Source organism: Anopheles gambiae, chromosome X (assembly GCF_943734735.2).
Source record: "Anopheles gambiae chromosome X, idAnoGambNW_F1_1, whole genome shotgun sequence".
In the NCBI taxonomy this organism is placed as follows: Eukaryota; Metazoa; Arthropoda; class Insecta; order Diptera; family Culicidae; genus Anopheles; species Anopheles gambiae.
In genome coordinates this window covers 2,144,243-2,172,198 of record NC_064600.1, presented here as the reverse complement: position 1 = coordinate 2,172,198, position 27,956 = coordinate 2,144,243, and the positions used below count along the sequence as shown (strand labels likewise).

The 27,956-nt window shown below is 40.6% G+C and overlaps 1 protein-coding gene across 7 annotated transcripts; it reads right to left on the bottom strand.

Moving 5' to 3' along the window:
* Window positions 1–323: 323 nt before the first annotated feature.
* On the bottom strand, window positions 324–27,956 carry LOC1272129 (acetylcholine receptor subunit alpha-like). 7 transcript variants are annotated; one of them, XM_061645036.1, is made up of 14 exons: window positions 27,719–27,945; window positions 26,927–27,381; window positions 22,835–23,358; window positions 22,691–22,735; window positions 22,465–22,574; window positions 19,923–20,103; window positions 8,029–8,144; window positions 7,728–7,896; window positions 7,227–7,363; window positions 7,005–7,093; window positions 6,842–6,896; window positions 5,830–5,949; window positions 4,206–4,452; window positions 324–3,855 (listed from the first exon to the last, which is right to left on the bottom strand). In XM_061645036.1, the coding sequence occupies exons 3-14, from the start codon at window positions 23,045–23,047 to the stop codon at window positions 3,664–3,666; spliced, it is 1,674 nt and encodes a 557-aa protein (XP_061501020.1). In that variant the 5' UTR covers window positions 23,048–23,358; window positions 26,927–27,381; window positions 27,719–27,945; the 3' UTR covers window positions 324–3,663. The 7 variants fall into 7 exon arrangements, with proteins under 7 accessions (XP_061501020.1, XP_061501017.1, XP_061501006.1 ...); XM_061645033.1 differs by lacking the exons at window positions 19,923–20,103; window positions 26,927–27,381 and adding an exon at window positions 15,735–15,915 and having other exon boundaries at window positions 27,719–27,951; XM_061645022.1 differs by lacking the exon at window positions 26,927–27,381.

The window sequence follows — 27,956 nt, the reverse complement described above, 5'->3', positions numbered from 1 at the left end:
CGCGTGTTTCAGCTTCTGTTGTCGTTTACTTTTACTTTAGTTTACTTTATCTTAGTGTTTTTGCTTTATTTTATGTTTCCGTTTAGTTTAGTTTGACTTTACCCGATTTATACACACATCTTTAATGGGGGGAAGGGAAGGAGAGGATGGTTATGGGATGGATAGGTGGGCGGGTATGTGAGGGCTTGAAAACGACTACCGTTCAACCTCACGCGTTTTAGAGGTTTTTAATTTGCCCAACTGGTTTTGCGTTAAGGGATTTTTTTTTAAATTTATTAGTATTTGTTTGGTTTTGTTTGTTGGTTTGTTCGTTTGTCCGTTCGTTCTTTTTTTGTTTGGTTCGTTCGTTTGTTCGTTCGTTAGTTATTGAGCTTGTTCTTTCTTTTGCACTCACACGTCAATGAGCACCATGTGCTTTGTTTCCACTAATTGTAAATTGTTATACATATTTGATTTGTGTTTTCTTTTGCTCTCAGTAAAGATAAGTTTTCTATTTGCAGAATTTTAAAATAATCAAAAATAAACAAACAAAAACATTTCACTGCTTCCGATGATTGAGTGTTTGTATGTGAGTACGGGCTGTCTGGGTACAGCGGCTTTAGTTGGTGTGTGTGTTTGATTTAGGTTTTATCCATATTCAGTTCTCGTTGTGTGTAAGAAAAGCAATATGTACCTTTGTGTTACTAATGAGGTCTGTTTAGTAAATCGACACCAACATAAACCACCCATCATTGTTTGCGTACAGTGAAGCAAGATTGCTAATGTTTTATCTCTCCATCTTTTCGTTTTTGTATTGCAACATGACACTTGGCTCTAATAATATACCTCTATCTTTCCTCTTTCTCTCTCTCTCTCTCTCTCTCTCTCTCTCTCGCTCTTGCTCTATCTATATCTCTGTCTCATGTTGCTCTTTTTCTCTCTTTCTCTTGCAGATGCACAAATGATTGCTTACTAAGGCGAGAAATAGAGAGTAGTAACGCACGACAATGAAGCGTTCCGTTTACTAAACTAAAAGCGCAACGACACCGACGGCCAGATCGATGTCCCTTTACCTTTGTTAACCATAAATTGAGCGGCGGACAACTATCGATGGTTGGCTACAGTCCGTGAAGATTGTTTTCGAAATCACCTTAATTAAGCTATAAAAACCATGTTAAAATTATACAACTTGTCCCACACTGTTAACTGTCCAAGGTACGAAATCACAAATTTGTCTATCTTGAGCTTGGTTTTTTGCTGCCATCTTGCCCCACTCTAACCCACTCCTGCTGCTGGACGCGTGTAAGCGCGCCAAACGAAACGGCAATTATAGGTGCATCTAGAAAAAAAAAACCTTTCCTTCGTTCTCACAATGCTATTAATCGCTGGCAGTATGTGTTTTTCATTGTATTTTGTTGTATTTTGTTGCTGTCGTAGTATTAACGCGCGCTCTCTCTCTCTCTCTCATTCCCTCTCGACGCAAACTGAACGAGTCTCTCCGCAATCAGGTCCGGGGCCTTCGGTCGGACACACACACACACACACACACACCAAAAACCAACGTCTAACTGACGAGCCAGAGCCGACCGACCTAAGTGGAAACTGATTGGGGAAAGAGTCTTAAGGGTAGTACTAGCGCTCGGCGCCTGCTAGGCGCGACACTTACTATTTCCCACTATGCAACCGGTACAACAGTGTAGCGTATTAATTGAGCAAGATTCTTTGTGTTGCGTTGTATGCTTTAAAGCTACCTTTTCCCTTCTCGCTTCCTTCCTCTGTGTGGCAATGTATTTCTGTGTGTGTGTGTGTGTGTTTTTGTATGCGTTTGTGTGTGCGTTATTTGGTTTCCTTTAACATAGTCTCACTAGGAATTTTACCCTTTCACTTTGTATTTCCTATTGCATCTGATTATTGAGTTTTCGTGGTTTGTGGCATTTCTACTTAAAAAACACTTGCAAACACACACACACACACACTCACATACACACATGGGGTTTAAAAAGTCAACGGCACACAATACATGGGTACTAGAACTTAGGCGGTACAGTATATAAAAGAACAATCTCTAACTTAACACATTTCGCACCAATTTTGCTATGATGTACGTATGATTACGCCGGTTACAAGATACTACGCTAGACGTAACATATTTGGAATAAGGTGGATCTAAACATTTGTGTCTACCACGTTTTTTTTTTCGTTTAAATTTTGTTAACCACATAACAGCAACAGCAGTTGTCCTATTTTGTTTGCCTATCTTTTTTTTTTTTATTATACTGATTTTTAATCGTTTTTTCCCATTAAACGTTTCCCTTGTTTTTTTTTCTCTCTTTCTTTACTCCCGTTTAAAACTATGATACCTGTTTGTTGTTTTCCCTTTTCCTTCCCGTTTTAAATATCTTTTATCTTTGCTTGTTACCTTCTGCTTGTTTTTGCTGTGTTCATGCTCATGTAAGCCATTGGTGATCTCTCTGATTCTCTCTCTCTCTCTCTCTCTCTCTCTCTCGCTCTCTTTTTGTTTTGTAGATCTCTTTCTGTTTTTTCGATTATTGGTTAAACACCTCTATTATGCTCTAACCGGTTTCTCTTTTCAAGAAATATCCGAAATTTGTGTCAGCAGTGTTTGTGTGTATGTTTTCATTATTATTATTTCATCGTTAATAATTTGTTTTGTTTGTTTGTTTGTTTTTCCGTTACATGTTTCCTACGTCACGTGTGTAAAATGAAGCTTGTCCGCTGTCAAATCTGGCCCAGAAAAGTTTCCGGCAGGGGGCAATTTTTTTTTTTGCTTTTTTGTGCATAGTTCGATAAAAAAATATTGCATTTCACTTGTCCCGTTTTTCTCTTGCTTCTCTCTCCCTCCCTTTTTTTGTTTGGTATTATTCTTTATAGACATAAAAATTCTACTCGTTTAAACCTTACTCTTAAATGTTAACTCTTGTAGTTATTATCTGTATCTATATAATACTGTTTGACGTGTGTGTTTTGTTATGCTTACGGATGTGAGTGTAGTTATCTACCTTTTTTTTTTTGCTGATAAATTTTGTCGGCTGTTATATGCTTGCTTTAATGCGCGCTTCGATGCTTTCATGCTACCTCTCCTCGCAGAGTCGTGTCACATGTCACCGTGTGAAATATGTACAGTCGAAATAAGCTAAAAACTGCAGTGGCGTTCAGCACCACAGCGATCGGCCGTTCGTGTCCCTGCCTGCTCGCTGAAACACTCCGTGCCAATCGGTAGTGGTACGTACCGGTAGTGAAAGATGAACGCAAAATGGCAAGTAAAACTGATCCCGTGTCACAACTGTTTCCGGGAGCTGTGTGGAGTGCCCTCTAGATGACTGGCGGTCTAGCGTTCTGCTGTTTGCTAGATTGCTGAGGAAAGGCCAGGATGGCAGAGTAAACGACTGCATGACAGACACTCCGGTGGACAGGCTACACTCTTCACCGCTCCACCGCCACACAGCCTGGTTCCTGGTGGTGATGGTGGTGGTTCGTTCCTACCATGCGGCCCACCTGCTTCGCCACGTCCAGGTCCAGGCTCGGTTTGGCCGGCAGGCTGCACCGGGCGACCCGCAGCCGGGCGTACATGAAAAGGCAGCTACTGAGGGCCGCGGCACACACGAGCAGCAGCCCGAACCCGAAACTGAAGCCGACCGGTAGCTGCAACAGTGCCGGCGAGCGTTATTGCGGGGGACAGCGCACGACGGTCGATGTGGCCAGCTCGTCGAACGTCTTGTCGATCGGTATCCGGTCGTCGTACAGCGTCGGTGCCTGCAGTATGATACCGGCCGTGCCGGCCAGCACCGCCAGCGTGAAGATCCACAGAAACAGTCGATCGAGCACCATGGCGACGTACTTCCAGTCTTCCTTTACCTGCGGCGAGACGGTACAAACGGAGATTTCATATACATTATCAAGTGGCGCCATATCTACATCGTCAAGTAGTATAGAATCATTCATGGATCTTGAAATAATAATTTAAACATTCTTTGAAGTGTTCCTTGATTGAAGTCTCAAGTAAGAGAAATCGAATTCTGTAGCAGTAATTGAACATGAACAACAACTTTGGTTGCATCGGTTGACATTAGAAATCCGCGAATAATGAAATCCATTAATGCTTAAAATCTTAGGACTCCCTGTAGCTATCCAAGAAACCTAGCCTATACCTTTATGTCTAAGATGTATCTGCAATCTGTTGCCAACATGCGGCTGTTTTGGCTTACCTTTGTCGAGTCTTCCAGCATTTTGGTGTGCTCGGCGATGAACCGCACGCAGAAGCAGCTGCGGTGCACCTCGGTCGAGCAGACGGAGTGCGAGAAGGCGGGCTGCTTGAACGCGGGACTCTTGATGCCGGACGGGACGGCCGTATCGGCCGCCGTCGACATCGACAGCTCCTCCGACTCCGAATGGGGCAGCTGAATCGGTCCGTGTATCTGGCAGCTTCCACCGAACGGGCCCGTACCTGACAAACTGGGCAGATAAAGGGGGGAAAAACAGGCGATCAGCATACGGAGCTGGCATTTGGCGGACATGGTACGTCAATGGGTATTCATTGTTTCGGAACGCTCGATGGTGTGTGATACTCATCGCACAGGGAGATACGGTATAGGTGTGTTAATGTTTTGTTGCTGTTTCTGAGTGTTGATTGCAGCCAAAAGATTTAAATTCAAACATAGCAAAATGCACGACAATCACATACCATATACGGAAACAATATGTCAAAGTATAGAGTAAATTTGTACAAACAGTTTGGAAAGTTTTATGTATGCTTTTATTATAAGTTGTATGGCCGGAATTTGCAGAAGTGGTGTAATTATATCCATAGCAAATAATTCAAGGAAATTGAACGTGGGCAATTAAGTCGATTGATTTCTTAGCTGTAGAATTTGTATTAAGCCATACTAAATGGTATTCGGTTCATGTTTTCCAAAGTCATAAACTTGTTTAAAGAAATACGTTGTAATGGTAGCAAAAATGAATTTATGATTTAAAACATGAGTTACAGTTTACAACAAAATTTGGAATGCAACACATCATCTTTATCTTTATTGCCATAGAGTCTTTATGTATTCAATTATTCATGTCTTTGTAATCCTTTATCCGTTCTAGTACTGTAAAAAAGGTCAACAACTAAGTTCGTGCAATATGCCAATAGGTGGCGCTAGCCAATTCAGAAATGAAACACTCTAGCATTTCGGTCATGTGACATGCTTAAAAACTCAAAACAAAAGCAACCAGCAGAGTGTTCAACCAACAGTAACTTAAAGCTCGTTTTCAGACTAGACAAGACTAATCATTCAATAGATGAAGAAAATTAAAAAAAAAAATAGACACCTATTTTCAGTTAGTCGAGCTGCAATCACAATCAAAAGGAACAGAAAATAATGAAAGTGAACATACCGATCGTTACAGTAAGGTTACGGAAAGCTCCAAACAAGCATGGAAGCTTTCGAAATCAAGACAAAAACCATAACAGGTTGCACGAATTTAGTTGCACACCTAAACAGACTCAATGCCGTGTTAACGCTAGCAGTAGTAGTCGCACAGTGGCAGTAGTAGTGAAACGTGTAAAACAAAACCAAACAAGAATAACGCAAACATACTGTAGTTACGTGTGAACACGAGAAGAAAGAAACCGCACACTGGGAGCGGCACAACGAGAACGGAAGCAAACGAAAGGGAGTGAAAAAGATAGTAGATATAAAAAAACAGAGACAGACAGACGGAGAGATAGATAGAGAGAGAGAGAGAGAGAGAGAAAGAGGAAGAGATAAAGCAAGACAGAGACAGCGCGCGAAAGAGTGTGTTTGTGTGAGAAATAAATTTAGTTGAATATGTCATAAATACCTTGACGGAGAAAGATCTTCTTTAGATGGAGCCCTATTAGTAAAACGAGCTATACGATTTAATGTAGTAGTCGAGTAATAAGGATAAAAGCAAGCGTGTAGGTCTTTGGATAGCAGTTTTCTACGGACAAGCAGAAAATCCCAAATACAGAGGTAAACGTAAAGAAAGAACGAGAAGAATAAAAAAAACAGTATAGAAATGAGCTGATATCTGCATCGAAAAAAGTTCGCTACATAACTAGATGGTACGGTTTTTATTTATTTGTTTCTTTTTATTTTGCATTCCATACACGTGCATCCATCACGTCGGTCACGTGTGAAAGAGTGAAGGGTGGAACGGGACAGGTGTAGTCTTGGGGAAGGAGTTGGGAAGTAATAATTTTGTTTAACAGAAAAGAAGCAAAGAAAGTGAATATTTGAGGTTACAAATGTATCGCAGAAGACAACTGGATTTTGGATGATTGTAACCACTCCTGTAAGAGATCTGTGCAAGTAGACATGAAAGATAGATTGTTCATAAGCCCCATTATATAGGTCAGAAAGTGAAGCTAGAATAAAAACTAGGTAAAACTAAGTTAAACATGCTTTACATGGTACATGGTACTTGCTAAAAAAAAGAAGATAAGGATTTCTTCATGTTTGTGGGTTGCTTTCACATCTTATTTAGTATTAGCAGTAAAACATTGCTTTGCACGGTTGATTACAGTAAGTGTTGGGTGTACAGTTCTATTGTACACCTGATTGAGGCTAAAAGGAAATTTCTGTTGTCTTTCTGCGCGTACTTATCGATCAATGTAGCAAATTTCAAGGAAATGTTAGCATAGTTGTAGTGAAAGAAAAGTGTAAAAAATTAAAAGTAAAAGAGCAAAGAGAAAAAACATTTAAAAGATTCAGGAGCAAAACACATCCAAAGAATACAGTAGGGAGTTTGCACTGAAGGAGCACGAACAGGACAAGTTGGAATGCACTGGGGACAAGTTGGAATACGCAACCGCTCGTCCATGGATACGTACCTGTGGTTTTCGATGTACGGTGGCCGCTTCATAAACAGGAATCGTGGTAAAAAGTCTACGGTGGGACGATAAAGTAGGATGAAACAATAAAAATCAGTTCACTATTTAAACCCAAAACATTCTCCTTGGCGAGGATCGCTCGCGTCATCGCCCCAATACTTGCCGATAAAAAATGTTTTCACCCACGGTGCCATTCGATGGGTTTGAGGTGACCGGAAATGAACGTTCAACACCACTACCGTGACGCATATACTGGAGTTGGAGATGTTTGAGTTGATGTGTTTTTGAGCGAATGGGAAGGGAAGGAAAGAAAACAAAAATCGATACAGTTTTATCAAGTTGAGCAGTGGGTGAGCAATGGTTGGCTGCTGATGATGAGCCTTACCTAATGGACACAAGTATCATGGCAAAGATGAGATACTTCCCTAACAAAGGCACAACTAGCGACGTTGGCGGTATGATTTCGACTACCAGCAAAAAGAACACGTGAAGGCTAATCAAAATCGATATCGAAAGCGTAACCTGCCGAAGAAGAGAATGTAAGGAGCCATCAGATGGACAGAAGAGGATGACAAAATCGAAAGATCATGCTCAGGTAGTTGAGGGTCTAGGTGCGATTCGAAAGCATCAATGAATACATTCAGATGACACTCTGATGACAGCTGATGCTCAAAACCTCCTTGGTACATCACACCGTTGCAACTCGGTAGCTTCAATGATGTAACTAGACTTATGGTATAATGATTATCCATGACATGGTGCAGATATTTAGGTGAAGTGAAGCATCAGAGTTATTTAAAGTCTAAAAATATTCGTACTCGATGCGATATGCTACAGTTGCTTTACTGGAGTGTTACTACCTATCTTGAATCTCGTTAGCTCTCACCTTTTCGCCACTGTCCGAAGGTAGGTAGAACGTCAGCACGGTTAAAAACGATATGCCCATGCACGGGATGATGATGTTGACGGTGTAGAACAGCGTCTTTCGGCGCATGGTAATGTTGAAGGTGATGTCCAAGTACGGCTCATCGCAGCAGGTGTAGAACTTTTCGTTCCTGTGGTTAGGAAGATCGAAAGATAACAGGGTTAGCAGCCGAAGACGAATCGAACGCGCACGTATCCAGCAAAGGACACGACAGGTAACACCAATCACTACTTGGCGGATAATGTGCGTGCAATGTAGCTACCTGACAGCGGGCACTTCCAAGATATCCCACTCGACCGACATGTAAAACTCGGACAGATCGACCCCGACGTCTACGATGTTACTTCCCGACTTTTCATCCATATGCCGCAGGTCAACCTGTGCCACACGGAGTGAACCCGTTCGGGACACGGTTTGCATTCGCATTGTATTGGGGTTTGTTTGTTTGTTTGGTTTTGTTTTGTTTAATCATATCGTTAATAGTGAAACGAATCAAACGCACGGGAACCGCGATAGGCGAGAAAGAAAAGTCGAAGAAGGTAAATACAGCGTTATAGACTGGTGCGGCTAGCGGGGAAGGAAATGTTTCAAATCAAAAACCAAACGATGGTACAGAAACGAAACGAACGTAAAAAACGGTAGTATTTTCGGGGGTATTATTTTGTTGGTGGAAGTAATGAATAAGGGTGAGTTTGGTGGCAGAGCTGAGAGTAGTAATGGCATGTGTTGCATTGCTTGTGTGTGTCTTGTAGTTCGCTCCAAACTAGTACGCTTTTGATAAGGTATAAATGAACAGGTAGAAAATGAGAACACTAAAAAGCGAATTGTTGTGTACTGTGTATATCTATGCTTGGTGTTTGATCGTTTGGAGCGTGAACGAATGAGGGGGGGGGGGGGGGGGAGGTGAGGAAGTTGTGCAACAGGGTTGTGCTACAGCGAATGGGTGATGTGTGTCCGTAAGAAGCACTACTGGTTAGGTTTGATTCGGTTTAGTGCATTATTTAAAACAAGACTAAAAGTAAATAAAAATAAAAAGAGTAACAAAGACATACGTATCAAAATGAGAAAGCGAAATAGTTAAAACAGAAAAGATGATAATTTTTTAGTAAAAAAAAACAGAAACAGAAAAAAAAACTAAACAAAAGGTACACAAACTACCAAAAACGACAGGAAAGTACAACCCATTCGAACACAAAGTGAAAAAGAAACGGAAAATAACGACGAGCAACGCAACACGAACGCAACAACCAAGTGATGCGGTGAACAAAAAAGAACCAATAATTGATGAAAGTCAATAATCACAGCAAATAATATACAATGAAAATTCAACAAGCCTAAAACATCACAGGAAACGTAAATATAACATATATTCCCAAAGAAGACCACTACCACATCGAACGTGAAAACAAAAGAACGATGAGAGCAACACATTGAGAAGGAGGCAGCTGCAAGACACGGTAACGCTCTACTGAGTGTAAAATATTAAATGATAATACGAAATTAGCGCTAGAGCTTGCTATGATTTGATCGGTGTTGCAATGTACGGCTACCGCTACCAAGCAGACATCGAGCAAAATGGATGTATTTATTGTTTAGTATATGCTAGGTTTAGACATCAGGAGTTTATGTGTTCTTTTTTTAAGGGTGTATGAGCGAGAGAAATACTGGGTCTTAATTGCTGGATATCTGGGACAGGGAAGGATGGTAAATTCCAACAGGCACAGTTTTGATGGGTTTTTTAAGGTTTGTAGTTTAGTGTTTTGTTTTTAATCTCTCCTTTTCGTTTCGATTATGTCATGCAAACTACGCAAACAAATGATTTTGTTTTTGTTTGTTTTTTTTTTTTTTTTAATAATGTTAGTGTATTTATTATTTAGCAGTTTATTTTAACCATCATTATGTACTCATCTTTTTTGTTTTTTTTTTGGTTTGTACTTTTGGTTTTTCTTTGTTATTTATTTCACATCATTGTGAGATGCATGAAGCGTTGCTTTTAGATAGTTTCACTTTTAAAGAACAATACAAGCTTATTTTAGATACGATTATTATTGTTATTATTAGTTTTAGCTTGCTTGCTTGCTAGGAGAACGTTTCCAACGAACGCAACATCAAGACGAGTAGAATCGCAAAACTGGTAATGCAAGAACAACAACCACAGAATAATACGCGCACACGACAGTATATGAAATAAATGTTAAATGAAAGAGAGCTAGTACACATGGGCACAACGTAGCTATTTCGTGGAATCCTAGAACCAGGTGCTAAAAATAATATAAAAGATCGAAATGTTGAATGCTCATTCGCGATCGACATTGTAAAATGGGTAGCATGGTTTATGGTTTTTTCCATTCTAAGCTACAACTGCCCGTGCGCTTTCGCTTGTGTTCCGACTGCATTACCACATTTTAGAATGTTTCATCGAACGAGCATGTTGCCATTCCTTCGAAATATCGGATAGTGTAAAATAGGAAAGAGTGTCTTTGCTAAGAATTTCGTACAAAATGTCATTTCTAGTTGTCGTTATTATTGTTGCTTTCGAATGAGTTCGTTTTTTTCCTCTTCCGGCGGTTATGTTTTGGTTAATAATACGTATTACGAAACTTACTAATAGAGGTAAAATAACAGGCATTCATGCACAGGCATTGTTTTGCTGTTGGTAGGTACAGTCAGATACTTGGTCGGAACGGTTAGCTTGCGCACCCCAGGCATCCCTTTCCAGAATCGAACGGACGCGATTTTTTGTTTTGCTACATCGATCGGCCACGCTAAGAAGAATCGTGTTCGAGGTGGTTTCAACATTTCCGAAACAATCAACAGAGTTGTCTGTCGCCAGTACTTGACATTGACCTGTATCAGCTGGAGATGGCTATTTCGAGCCCTAGTTGTGTCAACAGAGACACATTTTTTTTTTCGAGAACACCAACTCAGCAAGGACGCGAGCCGTGAAACATTGAGGCCAAGTGTGGGGCTCCAAACGGGCAAGCCAAGGGCACTAGTATACGGGACAAACATGTGTTTGCTCTACTAGTACTGGAGATGCATGCAATGCGTACTGTCAGATAGTTTAGATTTGTTTTGCTATGTGCAATGTGTAGTCGGAAGTGTTGCATACTGTGTAGTTCTTTTTTTGCCTTTTTTACTTCTACATTTTGCTGTATTTATTCTAATAGTTAAAAAAAAACAGAAGAAAAGAGAGAAATATGTTAAAACAGCAGTTATTACCGTGCAATGGCGAACAGGGTTTTAGTAAAATAAAAAATTTAACCAGCAAAGATGAATATCCTTAGAGCTCAAAATCACTAGCAACGATCACATCTGCCGCTACTGTAGCATGAGGCTCCTCACACAGATACTAAGATTCTCGACGCCTACTGGTATAAGGTACGAACGAATCAGAAGCAAACCCAGTAACACTAAGATACATGCATGCTGCAATGCTGGCAACAGTCCAGACTACGGCTACTACACTATCACATACGGCACTACTGCTTTGCACACTAGTCTTGGCTTGCCTGTTTTGTCAGACACTTGGGTGCTGTGTCACAGTGCAGCACTGCTGAGAAATCGCGCTACACACTGAACAACTGGAACTGGAGCCCGGTCAGTGATTCCAGTTCAACGGCACGTCTACACTCGCTAATTGAAAGCGCAAACAAAACAAAGTATTGCATCGTTCGTCATCTTCCTCCCAAATGATCTCCTACGGATCGCTCCAAATCGGTACAACAGTTCAAAAACTGTGGAAGACAACAACAAAGACCGAGACTCTAAAAAGCAGTTCAGGTTTGAGACTAACCAATGTGAGGCTAATGACTAGAACTCAAACCAATGTGAGGTACCATCGCGTTACAGACATTTGCGTGTAGGCTAAAACCAATTTTACCAGAATTATCATAACTTACAACTCCACAAAATTGTGTAAACCTGGCATTGAATGATTGGCTAGATCAACTGATCTTAGTAAGGAATGGTCGTCGATCAATGTACAACAAATAATAGAAATATAGAAACAAACAGACAAATAAATATTAGATTTAGCAGCATCGATTGTTACAAGCCCCAGTGATGTCTTTCAATCCTTAAAACATAAAGTTGACATAAAGTTGATAAGCACACAAAATCAATCTTGAAATATGAGTGGTTACATTTTAAATGAGCTTGAACTTGAGAATAGGACGAATCGATTAAAAGAGCCGATGAGCTTCACCAATATAACCTGTTGTATCTTAACCCCCGCTTAGAAGAAGCGCAATGGCTAGGATAATTAAAAAAAAAAACATGTACGCTAACCAGTACATAATTGTCCGTGTTTTTTTAACTACAGCTAGTTGATATCGAAAATATGCAAAAAAGGACTATAGATAAAGACACTGCTAGAGGTTCTGCGATTACGGAAGCTGCTAGCGATTGCGCTTTGCCTAGCTGGGATTCTTAAAGGTTCATTGGTGGGCTTGAAGTCAAATAAGATTTGGTTGGAAAAAAATATCACACCACAACACAAAAGGTGATGGAAAAGAAGCCGTGTAAACAAATTTAGTTCAAAATGTTGTATATGTACCATGTTGGCGCTTCAAATTCATCAATCACTGAGCGATTCTCGAGACGATAGCTAACCTTAAAAAATCAATAAGGAATACGTTAAGATCCATTCAGGAAGGTGTAAAATACAGAAAGAGATTATGACAGCAAAGTAAACATAGTATGTGGGAGAATAGAAAAGGAAAAGAAAGATAGAAAGTTGTAGCAGAAATGAGAACTAAACAGTTTAGCATCGAAAGAAGAGGAAATGATGTCCAGAGAAAAAAGTATAAAAGTAGACAATTTTTAGCTTTTTTCTTCTTCATTCATTATCATTATTGTTCGTACGGATGCGTTTGCTAGGGAACGGCGATTGGCAATAGTTTCGATTGATATTGGTAGCAATCTTAGTACCAAGAGGAAGAAGTGGGAAGAGAAGTGTCAAGTCTTAAGTCCAAAATTATCCTAAACATTCCTCACGTAACCATGCAGATCGTTAATCATGAAGGATTTTATTTTAAATAATAAAGCCACTATCGAATTATTTGCTTGCAATTATCAATGTTTTTCTTCTGCTATATTTTATAAATTAAAACAAAAATCCAAATTTGGAATGTCACACCCCGTCACTTATGGGTAGACTTAATATAGCTAGTGTGAACGGAGATAAATATAAGAAAAAGGTAAACAATCAAGTGTCATTAATGATGCCAATATGGTAAAGACAAACTAATAAATGCCTTCGATGAGCAGTTGTACTGAATCGCACAAACAAATTTTCTACCAAAGATGCAAACGATCGAAACATTTCTCACTCGGAAAAAAAAAGTTTACCAAAACGACGGCCGCACTGACTTTGAACTATTTGAAACAATCTCACTACCAAACATAAGATCGGTCAGTTTTTCAGTTTAAAAACATATGTGACTTGTTGTGATCAAGCACATGTTCGTTATAAAAGAACGTAGTATGGAATACCAAAATGTGCTTAAAGCGAATCAATATGAAAAGATTTTACAGTGTTGATAGAATAGTAAAGTTTATATTTAAGTTTTCTTGGTATAATCTACAATTTATTCTTTTCTTTTTAAGTCAAATGCGTTATCAAGCTACTAGTTTCACACTAACTACTGTCACCATTATGATATGCTAACCTCCCATGGACTCTGGGAGTCCTCCCATTGAAACACATTTACCAGTAGTCGTTCATGTTGCAAATTGACATGAAATCAGTAAAGATCGTAACACTCACTACTTTCCATCAAACAATTCGTGTCCAATTATCATCTAAGAAAACAAGTATTAAATTACAGTCCAATCGTTTATGGCAGAAAGGCAACTTTAGCGCATTTTTGTATCGCTTTCAGGCTGTTCATTTGAAGGAGAGTTTGTATTTCGTGTGTTTTGTTATAGTTTTAATCACCCATATCGTGATTGATATAATTATTATTCTTTATTTCACATAACCGAAAGAAACACTTTCAACAGTGGTGTATGAAAACAAACAAACCAAGGAAAGGTAAGTAAAAACACCAAACAAGCAAACTATAACGTAACATTCTTGCAAGAAGGATCGTTAACACTAAAAAGAAGAAATACCTAAGACACGGAGAAGTCAAATCATACAAAAGTTCGCTAGTAGTAGTCGAAATTTAGTTCAAAAGATACTGCTGGCCATATTGTGTGTATATCATTTCGTTTCTAAACAACATCTCTAGACAACTTCAAACCGGCACGGGAGTGCTGTGCTTAGGTTTCAATCTCATGAAAAATGTTTCGCTAAGGATGCAATACGAAATATCTCATAACGTTTTTTCGATCAAGAAGGCAAGCAGCTAACAGACCACAATCAATCAATTACATGAGGCACCATCAGCTCCCTAGAAAAAAAAAAACGAAAGACTGGTAAGAAACCGAAGAATCGAACAAGAGCATTCCAAATCAAACACCAGAATCAGTTGGTTGAAAATATAATGACGATCTACTAAATTATTTGGCAGCTTTTTAAAAAGAATAATTCATTAGAGTAAATCAAACGAATTGAAGATAAGGGAAACTGATTATGAAATTAAAACAAAAGTCGAACGAGAAATTGCAAACATTACTCCAATAGTTGATTCCAATATTTTCGTTTATAGCATGTAAAATTTTGGTACATATATGTAGTAGATAAACCCAAAATGTATTCAGAACAAGTGATAAACTAAACAAACGAATTGACAACTAGAAGAAACGAAACAAATGTATTAGAAAAGTAATTAACATAATATTTCAAGAGTAAAACGAAGAAAAAATTGTAAAGAAAGTAACAACCAAATGCGAGAACATTCGCGTTGATAAACAGTTAACACAATTAAGCATTAAACAACGCTTTATCTCTGGTTATTATTTGGTTTACAGCTATTTCTCGGGTTTTTTCTCTCTTGTAATTAAAGTTTAGTATTGAGCCAATAAAAAAAATTCAGTGCTTCATTTTGAGTAACTAGAACTAAAGTCACATGTTGAAATTAATCACAAAAACACAACAATAATTACAATAAATAAGATATACAAACACAAAGCTTCAGAGTGATAAGATACAATCATATAGAAAATAGATAATAAAATAAACATCCTTCTGCTGTCAAAGTAAATGCTGAGTAGTGGCTAACAAACTTGCTATACATATGACCAAGATACTAGAGTTACGCTATAAGGCATAATCAAAATAGATTTTTATAGTAAATTTTTAGTTCAGTTTTGCGCAATCAATATCGAAATAACCATTCGAAGGAATTGGTGTTATATAATAATACGGTCAAACAAAGGTAAACAAAACAAACAATCAAACAAACAAACAGATGGCGGAAGGACAATACGTAAGAAATTCCAATTACGGTATCTAAACAGACTCCTCTAGATACTTCACAAACAAGAGACAACAACAAAACAACACTTTGTTGCTGCTAGTAATGATGCTGCTGTTGAACATGAGCAAATTGAAAGTAAGTAGATGCAAATATGGACTCAAGGCATGACATTGATGAACTGCTAAGCAGACTAAAACAACTGGGAGAATAAAAATAAGTGAACAAACAAAATAAGACTCGTACGAAACTTATAGTCATGGTTTATGGAAATTAATAAAACTGAAAAAGACATCAACTGATGAAGCCTTTCAGATCGATGCAATAGAACGAATGAAATGAAAGGTATCAAATACACTTATGAAACATAACAACATGAACATAAACACAAAGGAAAATGTTTAAACTATAGAAGAAACAAAAATATGCAACTGGGTGAAAAACTGAATATAATACAACGTGAAATAAGTTTTAGAACGGGTTTTTTTTTTCTATTGACAACTTAGTTTAGTTAGTTCATAGTTGTTTTTTTGTTTGATATTTGAGTTGTGAAAATTTAGTTGCTTGAGATGGAGTTAAATGATAAAGAAAATATTTCTTGCACCTTAAAACCGTCATAGGTCCAGCTTCCCAATTTTAAAACACATGTCTGTACATCGTATGGGAAATATTCAACATCGATCGAACACGACGATTTGTAAACTGCTGGTGGTTGCCAAATGACCATACCATTATTATATACGGTTGCTTTGGTCATAAGTGTTACCTCATAATGACCATCAGCACTGTGGAGAGAAGAAGAACGCAAAACACTGTTTAAACCTGCTAACGGAGATTAATAATGTAAGAGAAAGTGAGAGAAAAGAGAGAGAGAGATAGAAAGTTAAAAAAGGTTATAGAAAAAAGAGACAGTGACATTCGAAATCAACCATAAGAGGAGGGGAAAGAGTAAGACAGACAGACAAGAAAAAAGAAATATAGAGCGAGATAGAAAGAAATATTAGAGAGGGAGTGAGAGAGAAATAGAATTGTGGAACAGCATCCGTAGGATAGTGATTAATATTAAACAGTTCAATAAGGAGGTCCAATATTTGTCCGATTTTCCATTACACCGAAAACATCTCAGTTCGTCAACATCGACAATCGACGAGAGGAAGACATTCGAATTACCAACTTACGGAGAAGTTCGTTAAAATAAGAAAAATATTATACAAATAACCGATTGTTAAAGAACGGGGGGCCTTGTACAACGACGAAAGAAATCAAAGTTGATTGCTTAAGATAGAAATTGATTTTGATTTTGAAATTGATTGAAGTTGATTTGAAGATATATAGAAAGTAACATAAAACAATGGAATTAGAATCAATCTTAGATATGACTTTCTAGGTATATATGAATTAGATATATATTATAGAGTAATCATAGTCTAACTTGTGTTTCGCTTGGTTTAGAAGAACATTGGTTATAGGATAAATTCAATTAAAAAAAAATAGATAATAAATTATTGAGGAAACATTCAAAATCAAAAATCTTGAGCAGCAGATGGGAGTGAATGAGTGTCACCTACCGCCAGTTTTATTTGCCCGATGCGTTCGGTTTAAAGAACGGAGCGAACATACTGGGAGGTTCGGAACATTTAACCCCCAACTCATTTATATTTAGAATTTTGCTATATTTTTTAAGGAACATATCTTTGGTTTAATAAAAACTTAAGGTATCGTCAAAGTGGATCAAAGTGGAATCACGCGGATCATTCGAAAACTTTCAAAGCAACGTTTTAATTAAATCAACACAACATTTTTTGTTTCCAATGTCAAACTTAAAATGAAAGTAAAACACTAATTAACTTGACAAAGAAGTTAAAGGAACACAAACAAGCTGTAGGATGTAATGCAATAAATAGTACAGGGTATGACGACCTATACCGTTGAATTATTCAGAACTGCGCTTTTCGGGCATTGCATTCAAAAAAAAATGAACCCTGATGCATAGTATCGTTGATACAGGTCAATCTCGATTCTTCAGGATGGTCAAATAGTATCTAATAACAATGATTGAATGCTATTTCATGTTTCAGTGATAGCTTACTGCTAACCAAACTTGAAGCTTGTGAAACGCTTTATTATTATCAGCATAACGATACGTGCTTGTAGTGACGTTAACAAAGGATGCAAACTTCAATCCATGTTTTTTCGACTATTCAATCATATTTTTTTCGATTAAATTATTCGTCTGAAGTGACCATATTTAGATTCGGCTATCGATTATTTTAGTTTGGATTTTAATCAATCGGTTTATGGAGTGGGTTTTTAAATTTAGTAAACTTTATTTTTTTATGTTTAGCGAAAGTTATTTTGACATTTTGTTCAACGCGACGAACAATATCATGAGGTGACGTGAATGCGTACAATAATGCTCACGAATGCTAGGTATTAATTTAGCCACATTTTAAAGACATATCTGTTTACGCTCAATCAGAAGCTTATTTTGGACACGTCAGCATATGTGCCTATTTCGTGCTCGTTTGCTTATTGTAAAAATATGTTTTTAAAATGGGAAACGTGGATAGAAATACATTTTTATCTATTATTACGATACAGCAAAAAAACTGTAGAATCAGGAAATAGAAAACTTTTTTTAAATCATCAAATAACAACGATACCATTCTCTGAAAAAAATGCTTGATAAAAAAGTAATTTAAAAGAACGCACACCAGTATTATACACATCCTACTGTATCTAATGCGTTTTTACAGTCATTATTGATCAATGTGTAGGGAATGTGCAGAATTGAGTGAAACTTGTTTTTTTTTTGTATTTTTTTGTATTGTTATTTACAGCGCGGGCTAACCGAGAATCACCTGTATCAGCCACCGCAGTACGCGCAGAAAACATGTAAATGAAGCAGTATCATCCGAAGGTCAACAAAAATGCGCTAAAGAGAGGTTGAAAACTGCAAACCATAGGACTGAGAGTGGCCGAGGAAAAGTTTGTACAGACGGAAATGAATGAGATAATAAAAAAAGAAATGACAGATGAAATAGTGGGTTAAACATAAAGGTAGAAAAATTAAGATAAACAACAATGTAACAAGAATATGAGTATTAGTAGGACGAATTAAAATGAAAAATTTATAATGAATAAAAGAAGAAAGGGGAATATGTACATTAACACAGTAAACAGATACGAAATGTTACGAAGGATAGAAGAGAGAGAGAGAGAGAGAGAGTGATAGACATGACAGCTAGAGAGGGTGTGAGAAAGGTAAGCAAGGCATAAGTATATAGTGAGTGAAGTTACACGCGCGTCCCGACTCGACAGGAGTATTGACCGAAAGGGCAACTCAACTACGCTTATCGAAAGGACAGTTTGGCTCTTTTACACAGCTGAGTACATTCCGAAATCAAAAACAGAAAGGTAAACGTACTACATTTAATAGCAGTCGTAGGCAGTAGCCGGGTTGTTGTTGTCGCAATCATCGCAGACGCAGATGTGGTATGAGTTTTCTTTTCATTTTCTCTTCTGCTCGTTTTAGAGTTCAGTTCCGTTTTCTCCATTCTCTGCATAATCTTGCTCGTAATTTACATTAGTTTATTCATTTGCTTTTGTAGTTTTGGTTTAGTTTAGATTTTGGATTTTTGTTTGCTGTTTTTTTTGTTGTGTGTGGTTGTTTTTAATTGTTGTTCTAGTTGACATCCTGTGCTAACAGTTGATTTGGTTTTTGAGTGCGAGTGTGTGTGTGTGTTTTTTTTTAATTCCGATTTGTTTACATCTGATACGGTAGAGGCTTTGTGAACTATTACGCAATTTACAACGTAAGATAAATACTAAAACAATAAATACACATGGTGAGTATAATCATCAAGCAAATGAGATTAAGTACGAGTTAAAACTTGATGAATCTGGTTGATGGTTTGGTTTGCTATACATCAAGTTGGCTTTTGGTTTGGCTGAGTTTGTTTAGCTATTTACAGATATTTATGTAAGCTTGTTTTTCTTGTAGGAAGGCAGGAGAAGGAAATCAAAGAATAAAAACAAGGTAAACTGTAAATCAAACAATGGCATTGTTCTGACAGGGAATGGATGCATCTTACTAAAGGAGGGCGGTAAGTTCAATCATTTACACACGCACGCACACACACACACACACACACACACGCGCGCGCAATTGCAAGCTAGTATGTCACCTTGTTTACTAAGACAGATCCATTTTGTTCAGAAAGAAATCATTAGAAAACCAATATTAACACGAAAAACAATAAAAACAAGACTCGAGAAATAACTCTTCCAAAGTTCAAAACAGTTTCGTAAGATAAACGATGATCAAAATTGCCAAAAGAGTACCGAAAATGGTCTTTCTGCAAAACAAAAGTAAGTAAGTAAAAACACATGCTGAAATACGAACAATGTAACCCAGCTAAATAATATCAAAGAAGGCAGCGGTAAACGTGAAATCAGTCACTAATTGATACTGAAAAAACGAGTTAATCGAAAGGATGCAAACGAGTGGGTAAAAAAAAAAACATGGAAACTATACCCGATAAGGAAACGGAAGACAAAACAAGACTCAAAACGCATGATAGGAACGTCTGCAGAGCAAAAACGGGCGGGGGAGGGTGGTTAAGTTGGTAAGTGGGGTGAGTCGTGGCATAAATAAATATTTACATATTTATTCACTGATTGGAAACGAACGAAAAACATATTTGCTTGTTGTGTGATGGTGGCTGTGGTTAGTTTTGTTTCTTATTTTGTTGTTAGAAAAACCAACAGATGAATATTATAGAAAACCTACCTTAAAACCATCATATGTCCAACTTCCAAATTTCAATACGCATGTTTGTTCATCGAATGGAAAATATTCTACGTCAATTTCACATGATGATTTATAAATGGCAGGTGGTTTCCATTCAACCAAACCTTCCGAATATATGGTTGCTTTTGTTGCTAACGTCACCTCGAAATTGCCGTCGGCACTGAGATATTTAGAAACGGGGTTTATTGTTACGAGTCGTAAAGGGTTTGCAGGGTGGGGGGGGGGGGGGGGTGGGGCGGTTGGTTGGTGGTGGAAGCGGTGGTTAGTGGTAATGGATATATTTGGGGGAGTTGGTGAGGTTTGGTTGAGTTTTAAGAAAGTAAGGTTATCATTGACTTTTTTTTTTAATAAATCGTACGTTCTTAGTTAGATGCTGGTTGGTTACGCTATTTCGCTGGTTTTTGTTTTTATAGTATGTTTGGTTAATATATGTGTAACACGAAGAGAAGGGGGGAGGGGCGGGGGCGAACAGGGCGGAGGACGTGTGGACAATGATTGAGTTTGGTTTTGGTATCACTATCCTGAGCAGCAGTTTGCAGCAGGTTTCGTTTGTTTCGACAAAGTTGTGACACATGTGTGGCTCCGGAGTGCTTATGTGTGTTGGTGCATGGAAACCAATTTTCCACCTCAATCCTCTCTAATGATTTACTTTATTTGTTGCGCTTTACTAGCTCAAAACACAGAATGGAAAATATACAACGACAAAAATCAAAATTTATAACACACACTAAGGTTTAACACGCTAGACTGACCGAAATAAAAATATAAATTTTTTATAAAGCGTAGTTCATCTCCATCATTGTTCATCTCCATTCTTAATTGAAATTAAACACAAACAAGTGGATAAATTCCGATATGATGTAGCTGGTTATTTTAAAAGGCTAACTATTTTTTTTAATGTTTTTGTTACTCAAACGTGGAATGTAATGACTATATTGAAATGTTCCACCTCCCATACGATTGCTCAATAAACAATCTGAAAGATGGATCACACATCTTGTCTGAGATATGCAGACATGTATCCAATATTCAATACATAGTTGAGCCGAATATTTAATCAATGCAATCATTGGATTGTTTCTGGTAAGAATCTGTATCACGCTCTCCTACTTCCTTTAGATTGTGTGCTTCGTGTTTTATCTTAGTAGTCCGCAAGCAAAAAGGCTTTAAGCCATTCGTACTCGCACAGAACGCAACAAACAGGACGCAAAAGCGTTGCACGGTGCAAGCGGGCTTTTAAAACCCGGTCAAGGTTTCCAGGCACAGGGTTTCCCAACGGATTCTACCCGTCACGCCAACGACCATTCGAGCTTTCCGTGAGCTTCCACGGCGCGCACAAGAGAACGGAACGGAAACGGTCAAATAAAGTAAACAATCCCACACAAAACATAAAACAAGTACAAGAGAGATAAAGAGAGAGAGAGAGAGAGAGATACATATTTATAAAGGAAGTGTAAGAGAAACTGAGAGAGATAGATGGAGAGAAAAATAATGCATGTATATGTGTACGTGTTGGAGAATTAAATAGAGCGAAAAAAGACAGGGAGAATGGGACTGAGAATGAGAGACAGGGTGTGTGTGAGAGACAGAGAGAGAGAGAGACAGAGAAAGAGAGCGAGGGAGAATAAAACCACATTTACACACATACACAAATAAAATAGACTGACAGAGACTTCAGTTTCATGTTAGTAAACCCATCCTCCAACTCCACCACTCACCTCCCTCCCCCAACCCTTTTCCTCACACCACCTGGGTGGGGGTAGTGGTGAGTACTGGTGGAGGAAGGAGGGCGAGGATAATGTAACAATGTTAAAATCCAAACAGTTGTAGTGATGCTGGACGGTATAAGTATTGGTCAAAAGTAACATTTTGTAAACGGTGGTAAGGCAGTGTTTCCCTGTAGTAACGGTAGAGTAGGCAGTAGGTAGAAGTGGCAGTACTAGCAGTAGTAGTCGTAATTTTGAAGTATTATTTCGTACGTGTCAAGTTGTAAAATAGTTGTATAATTAGCTGAAGAGTTAAATTTTCTCGTCACAAGCCTAACATGTGTTAGTGTGATAGAGGTAGTAAGATAGTTCACAAATAACACGATAAAAAGCCACTATGCTTTGCTTTCCTAGTGTAAAGTAGGCACTGCTTGTGAACTCCTAAACGTAACTCAACAATGGCTAACTACGTACTGATGCACAGAGTACTGCATGGGTCTGAAATGCATGTTTGTATAAGTATGATAGCAACTGTGTAGTCCTGCCCGCATTAGTAACAGTGTCAAGGTATCGCTAGCAATCTGTGAGAGGCAGCTAGTAGTACGGTCTTCGAAACCTGTTATATCCTCACGGGTTTGATCCTGCGTTCCCCAGAGTTTGTGTGTGTGTGTATTTGTGTGTATTAGTATGTAAAATTTCCTCATCTACCCTCGTCTGATCAGAGAAGGAATGCGCTGTTTCTGTTTCTCGTCGCTTCCGTCGGGTAAGGTCTTCATAGGGCGTGGACATTGAGGTAGTATAGTGTGCATACTTACTTATTGTACAACACTATGTCAGGCCGCCAGATGTGGTCCGAGGGTACGTGCAACATCTGCACGCCGCCATACTCTTTTGGCTCCCAGCGCAGCTTGTAGTCGTACCAGGACTGTGCGGGAATGGGAATCATGTGAACGGTTTTTCACGAATCACTCTGCCACTCCTCCGGCTACTGTGGCACTGGAGCCGCCCACCGCAAACGAAAACGATAAGCGAAACACTTACCTGCTCCACCCAGAGATTGGTGGTCATGATTTGATTTTTTAAATTCTGCAAATAGTTCACGACACAGACAACCAATTAGTGAAGAGTGCACCCTTAGCGAGTGTACCCGCAAAGGTCCCCTCTCCTGTACCATTCCATACGTACCACGTCGATTAGCTGGGACAGCTTCAGTTTGATGCAAACGCGCAGCACATCGGACGTGTTGACGACGGGCCGGACCAGTTTGTTGTAGTTGCTAAGCAGATCGTCGTACAGCCGCTTGGCGTCTGGGTTGCCGGCCACCGCACCGTGCACGACCAGGGCCGACAGCAGCCAGGCCCGTAGCGTTTCGCCCGACGTCGGCATGATCGCCCTCATGATTGCCACGCTTGCACCAACGTGGGCTATTGGATGGGGTTTTTTTTTGTTTAGCACAGTAGTCCGTTTGACAGGACTCCACTACAGAGAAACTACAGCAATGAGTCTCTTACACTTTGCGAAAGCACACCGTTCACCTTGATGCCCTCGGCTTTGGGCAATTGGACGTAGGAGGGTAGGAGAGAGCACTACATGTGTTGGCAATACATAGTGATCGGTTTGTTTTGAATGGTGGTAATGCACTTCGTTTTACTTTTTCGTACACCCGGTATCCATTTCCGGACGTTTCGTTGCAACGCACTCAACCATACCTGGAAGATATAATATAAGAAGCAAAAACACGATATAAACTTTTTTCACTTTAAGGGAAATAAAGAAACTCCTGAAAATGCGTACAGGCTCCAAGACTCAATGTACGCCCTGGTGATGTGTAGTTCGAAATGGTATTGAATGGTTGATCCACTGAATCCTGAGTCCCACTCTTGACTCCACACGTAATCATCCAGAGTCACTCGTAGTCCTCAGAAGTCGTCCAGACCCATGCAGAGCCATGTAGAGTCATCTGGAGTCGTTCTAAATCATCCAGAGTATTCTAGGATCATCTAGACTCATCGGGACTCAACCATTTAGTGTTCGGAAGACATCCGGAATAATCGAAAGCCGTAGAAAATCATCTGGAGTCATCGAAAGTCATAAAGAGTCATGCAGACTCATCCGGACTCAACCGCTCGGAGTCGTCCGAAGTGATCCGGAATTGTTCGGAGTCGTCCGGAGTTATCTGGAGTCGTCCTGCGACATCGAGAGCTTTTCGGATTTAAACAGACTCAATCGCCGAGATCGTTGGGAAACGTTCCGAGCCGTCTGGAGTTGGCCAGAGTTAACTGGAATTATCCTTATTCATAAGGAATCATCAGCACTCATCCAAACACAAGCGGTACACAAAATTGTGTACAAATTAATTATGTCTCGAAGTCGTATACAGTGGTCCGGATTCATCTGAAGGAGACGTACGGTGTATTTCAGAATAATACAAATACATTCCAATTCGTACGCATTCCGGATATCTCGAATCTCCTCTCCCCTCGCCACTGTCAGCCTATGACTTACTTCAACGGCAAATTTGCAATCTACCCATTACTAGTACGCCCATTAGACGTAATGCACGTCACGTTCACACGACGTAATACTGATTACCGATCAGTTGACACATCTCGGATATAAAAAGGACAGCTTAATTGCTTGCCATTCACGCTCTACGAGCGCTAAACAAAACAGGGAAAATAAAGTAGTGTAATTTAATATCCCGACACAAGCTATCACACTTGTCCTGCGTGTCTGTCTCTCTCTTTCTCTCTCTCTCTCTCTCTCTCTCTCTCTCTATAACACACACAGAGAGTTGGTAATGTAAGCGGTTCTACTAAGAGAATGTGCGAACGCAGCTTCCGATCCGATGAAACGCCGAAGGCGATGCTAGAGTGCTACCGTGCGAAAATTTGCTGTAAGTATAGGTACACGAATGTGTGTATGTGTGGAACGTGTGAGCTTGTTTGGTATGTTTATTGGGGCATGGTGGAATGGGGTAGGAGTTCGCCACAGATGGCAGTGTCTTTTATGGCTCTATGGGGCGCGCGCGCGCGCGTCCTAGAAAATAAGGCAACGCCACTATCGCGCAGTACGCACGGCTGATTCCATTAACCCATCACCTTCGAGCCATTTATCACCTTGGTTTTGGCTTCTGCCAGACACTGCGCTGCTCGTCCTCCTCTCTGTCCCCTCTCCGTGCCCCACGCCCAAAATATTCAACTCCCCGGACACTACTAGAGTGCGGGAGAATGGGGAGATGACAACCGCGGCGTTTTACCATTCGCCACACGTATCATAATAAAAGCAGAATGTCAACACACTCTGTCACAGTGTCTGCCATTTTAACGGGATCCGGTCTCGTCACTACTCCACGCCCATTCGGTGGGAGGTAATTTCGGTGACTGTAAAGTGCCACCCTCGCCCCTAACCCTCTTCCGACTCCGGCGTTCCTTGGAACGTGATAGTAAAAACGGAACGATGGCAACTGCTACACTATGTATGCCCGCTACCCATAAAGCACACATCACTTAGCCACTCTCACGTAAACACTTCCTGTGTTCTCGGCGGTCGGAAGAAGCGCCCGGAAACACACACACACACACGTGTACATATGCAAAGAGAAACACAAGGGATATACGGCGACTCGACTCGAGATGGGGGAGATGATTACATAAACCACGAGGATGGATTACTTTTAGCGTTCGCAGCGCGATGAACAGCCACCGATAGCTTAATTGAAAATTCAGGACGACCAACCAACCCCAAAAGCCCAACCCCTACCGCCTCTGCCACTCACCCACAACTCGTACCCTCTCACTCACTCTTCCGCAATGTTCCGTTCCCTCGTTCGTCGTTCAAAAAATAAAAAAATAAAAGTTAATTTTCATGTTTCCGTTTGACAGTTTATCTCGCAGCTTCCTTCCCATTGTGGCCACGGGCTAGGTCGTCGTATACCATAGCCCCCATTTCCCCACCACGAGAAGGCAGGAAAGAAAATCGAGAGCAGCCGAGATAAAAGTTGTGAATGCGAAGGTTGTGGCAGGGGGTTCCAGCTTCCCAAAAGTTCTCTTCCAAATCTGCCCGCCAATCCAGCGTGGTAGTGGTGAGCAAGGAGGTGCTGCTAAAGCTGCCCCCAAATCCCCCAACCCCCTCCTGAAAACCCCGTGGATATATTCCCGTGCCGATATGTTTGGTTAAAGATTCGTACAATCCATCCCAGCCCTTCCCCCCCTCCCCTTCAAACGCGGCTCCATCTCACTCACTCACATTTTATCACTACCAACGCCCGACGGTTTCTTTTTCGCTTCTTCTTGCTCGGCAATCTACGGGTTTTTCTTCACTCAGCTCTCTATTTCTCGACCTATCAACCTCTCTCTTTATCTCTCTCTCTCTCTCTCTCTCTCTCTCTTTCGTGTCCCACCCTCATCTGGCGCTCGGCGTCTGGCTGACATCTTCTTATCTCGCAGCCACGCCACTCCTGTCATCGGGATGAAGTAAAAGCTCGCCCACGAGGACGAGGTCTCGCTTCGCGGGTCGGGCAAGCCCCCTCCCGTGCGATCGGAAAATTATCTAATTCTATTGCATAACTTGCAAATGTGGACTTTCCCCCCCCCCCCCCCCCCCCCGCTTCCCTGGACGCGGTTGTCAGCCCTGACGGTGGAAGTTAAGTTGTTGTTAGTTGACAGTTAGTGCTGGGGCGAGGCAGCATTCTCTCCGTCTTCTCACACCCTATTGCCGCGCACCGAATGGGCCCTATTTATGCAACTATCTTCCCTATCGCCTTCCTTTCACCACCCCACTTTTCCGCGTGTCTCCCATTCACCGTACCATCCCTGCGACCGAGGGAAGAAGTCGCTCTCCCGCTCTCTTCCGGTGAGAAATTAAGATAGTACAACACCCATATTCTCCCCGCTGTAAGATAAATACACACGTGCGACGGGCTAGTCTGCGAGCTTGCCAACGTGTTTGTGTGTGAGAGATTCCGTCTTTTTTTTTTTGCTGCTTTCTTACCAAAGTAAGTCGTCTTTTCTTTCAAAGGCGCTCAAGTTACACAATATTAAGGCGTGTTTTCTTGGTGACTTGAAACCGTCGAACCAGAACCTCCCCCCCCCCCCCCACCCCAAATTGCACACTCACACACACACAAAGAAAAGGAACCGGGGGTAGCACCATATCAGCAGTAAACACACGCACAAAAGGACAATTTTGCGCATTTGTTCGTCCACTTTCCAACCGAACAAAAGGAAAGGGCCGTTTTGCAGCATCCTTCACACCATTCACATTGCCTGCCATTACCTACAGTCCGTGCAGACCGACCCGTTCCGAGTGCGGGGGGGGGGGGGGTGGCTATCCGTTCCGGGGCTTCTTTACGCCACCACTGGTCGCGGAATAGTGTCCTGCCGCCGCGTACGCGACTGTTGATGATGACGGTACGTTGATGGGTGATGTTGGCCGCTTGGCAGCATGTTAACGCCAAGCGCTATAGCGCTAAATTCGCTTTTCGCTGCGTGCAGATTGATCGCCTCTGGTCACTCTGGGGGTGAGGGGGGGGGGAGTTTGCTTTTTGTTTCCTTGCTTCAGCTTCGGCCGTTTATTCACCCCCTCCCACGAAAGGGTGGTCTCCTTTGTAAACACACTCTTTGCTTTTTCTATTGCTTCTTCTTTACGCGCCTTTCACTGTTTCTCCTGACCGCACACTGCGATTGTGGCACACTATCGGTTTCGCTTTTGCTTCTTCCTAGACCGCAGGGCTGGCAAAAAAAGGCAGGACAATTGGCTATCATCCCGTTGCAGCGAACCAGTGGCGCGCGTCCTTGCAAATGCAACGCAAACCACCAGTAAACCGCTTCCTAGCTTCCCCTACCACCGTGACTAAGCTATCCTTCCCAATCCAGGGAAACTATTAGAAACTGATAAAAAAAAATTTACTTCAAATTTCACTTACACTAACTAACACACTGTGTCGAGGTGTGGGGAGGGGAAGGAAGGTGGTAAAAAAAAGCAGAACACCCCACAGGATTGGCCGTGCCACAAGAACAACAAAATCGACCAAACGGGTCGTGGCTACACCACGATGACCCAACTCACCCAAAAGTGCCCGCGCCTCTGTGATAACACACACAAACACACACACACACACACACGATTTCGCCAGGAGCGCTAAATGGTCTCCTGTACAGCCCTGTGCCCACTGTCAAACAACACTGACGCGGCTGCCGAGCGAAGGAGCGCTAGTCGGAGGACGACAGCCTGCGCGCTCCAGCTCGTGCTGTACCGGGGCGGCGAGGTGGACGGATGCTGTGGATGCACAGCGAGAGCGATCTGC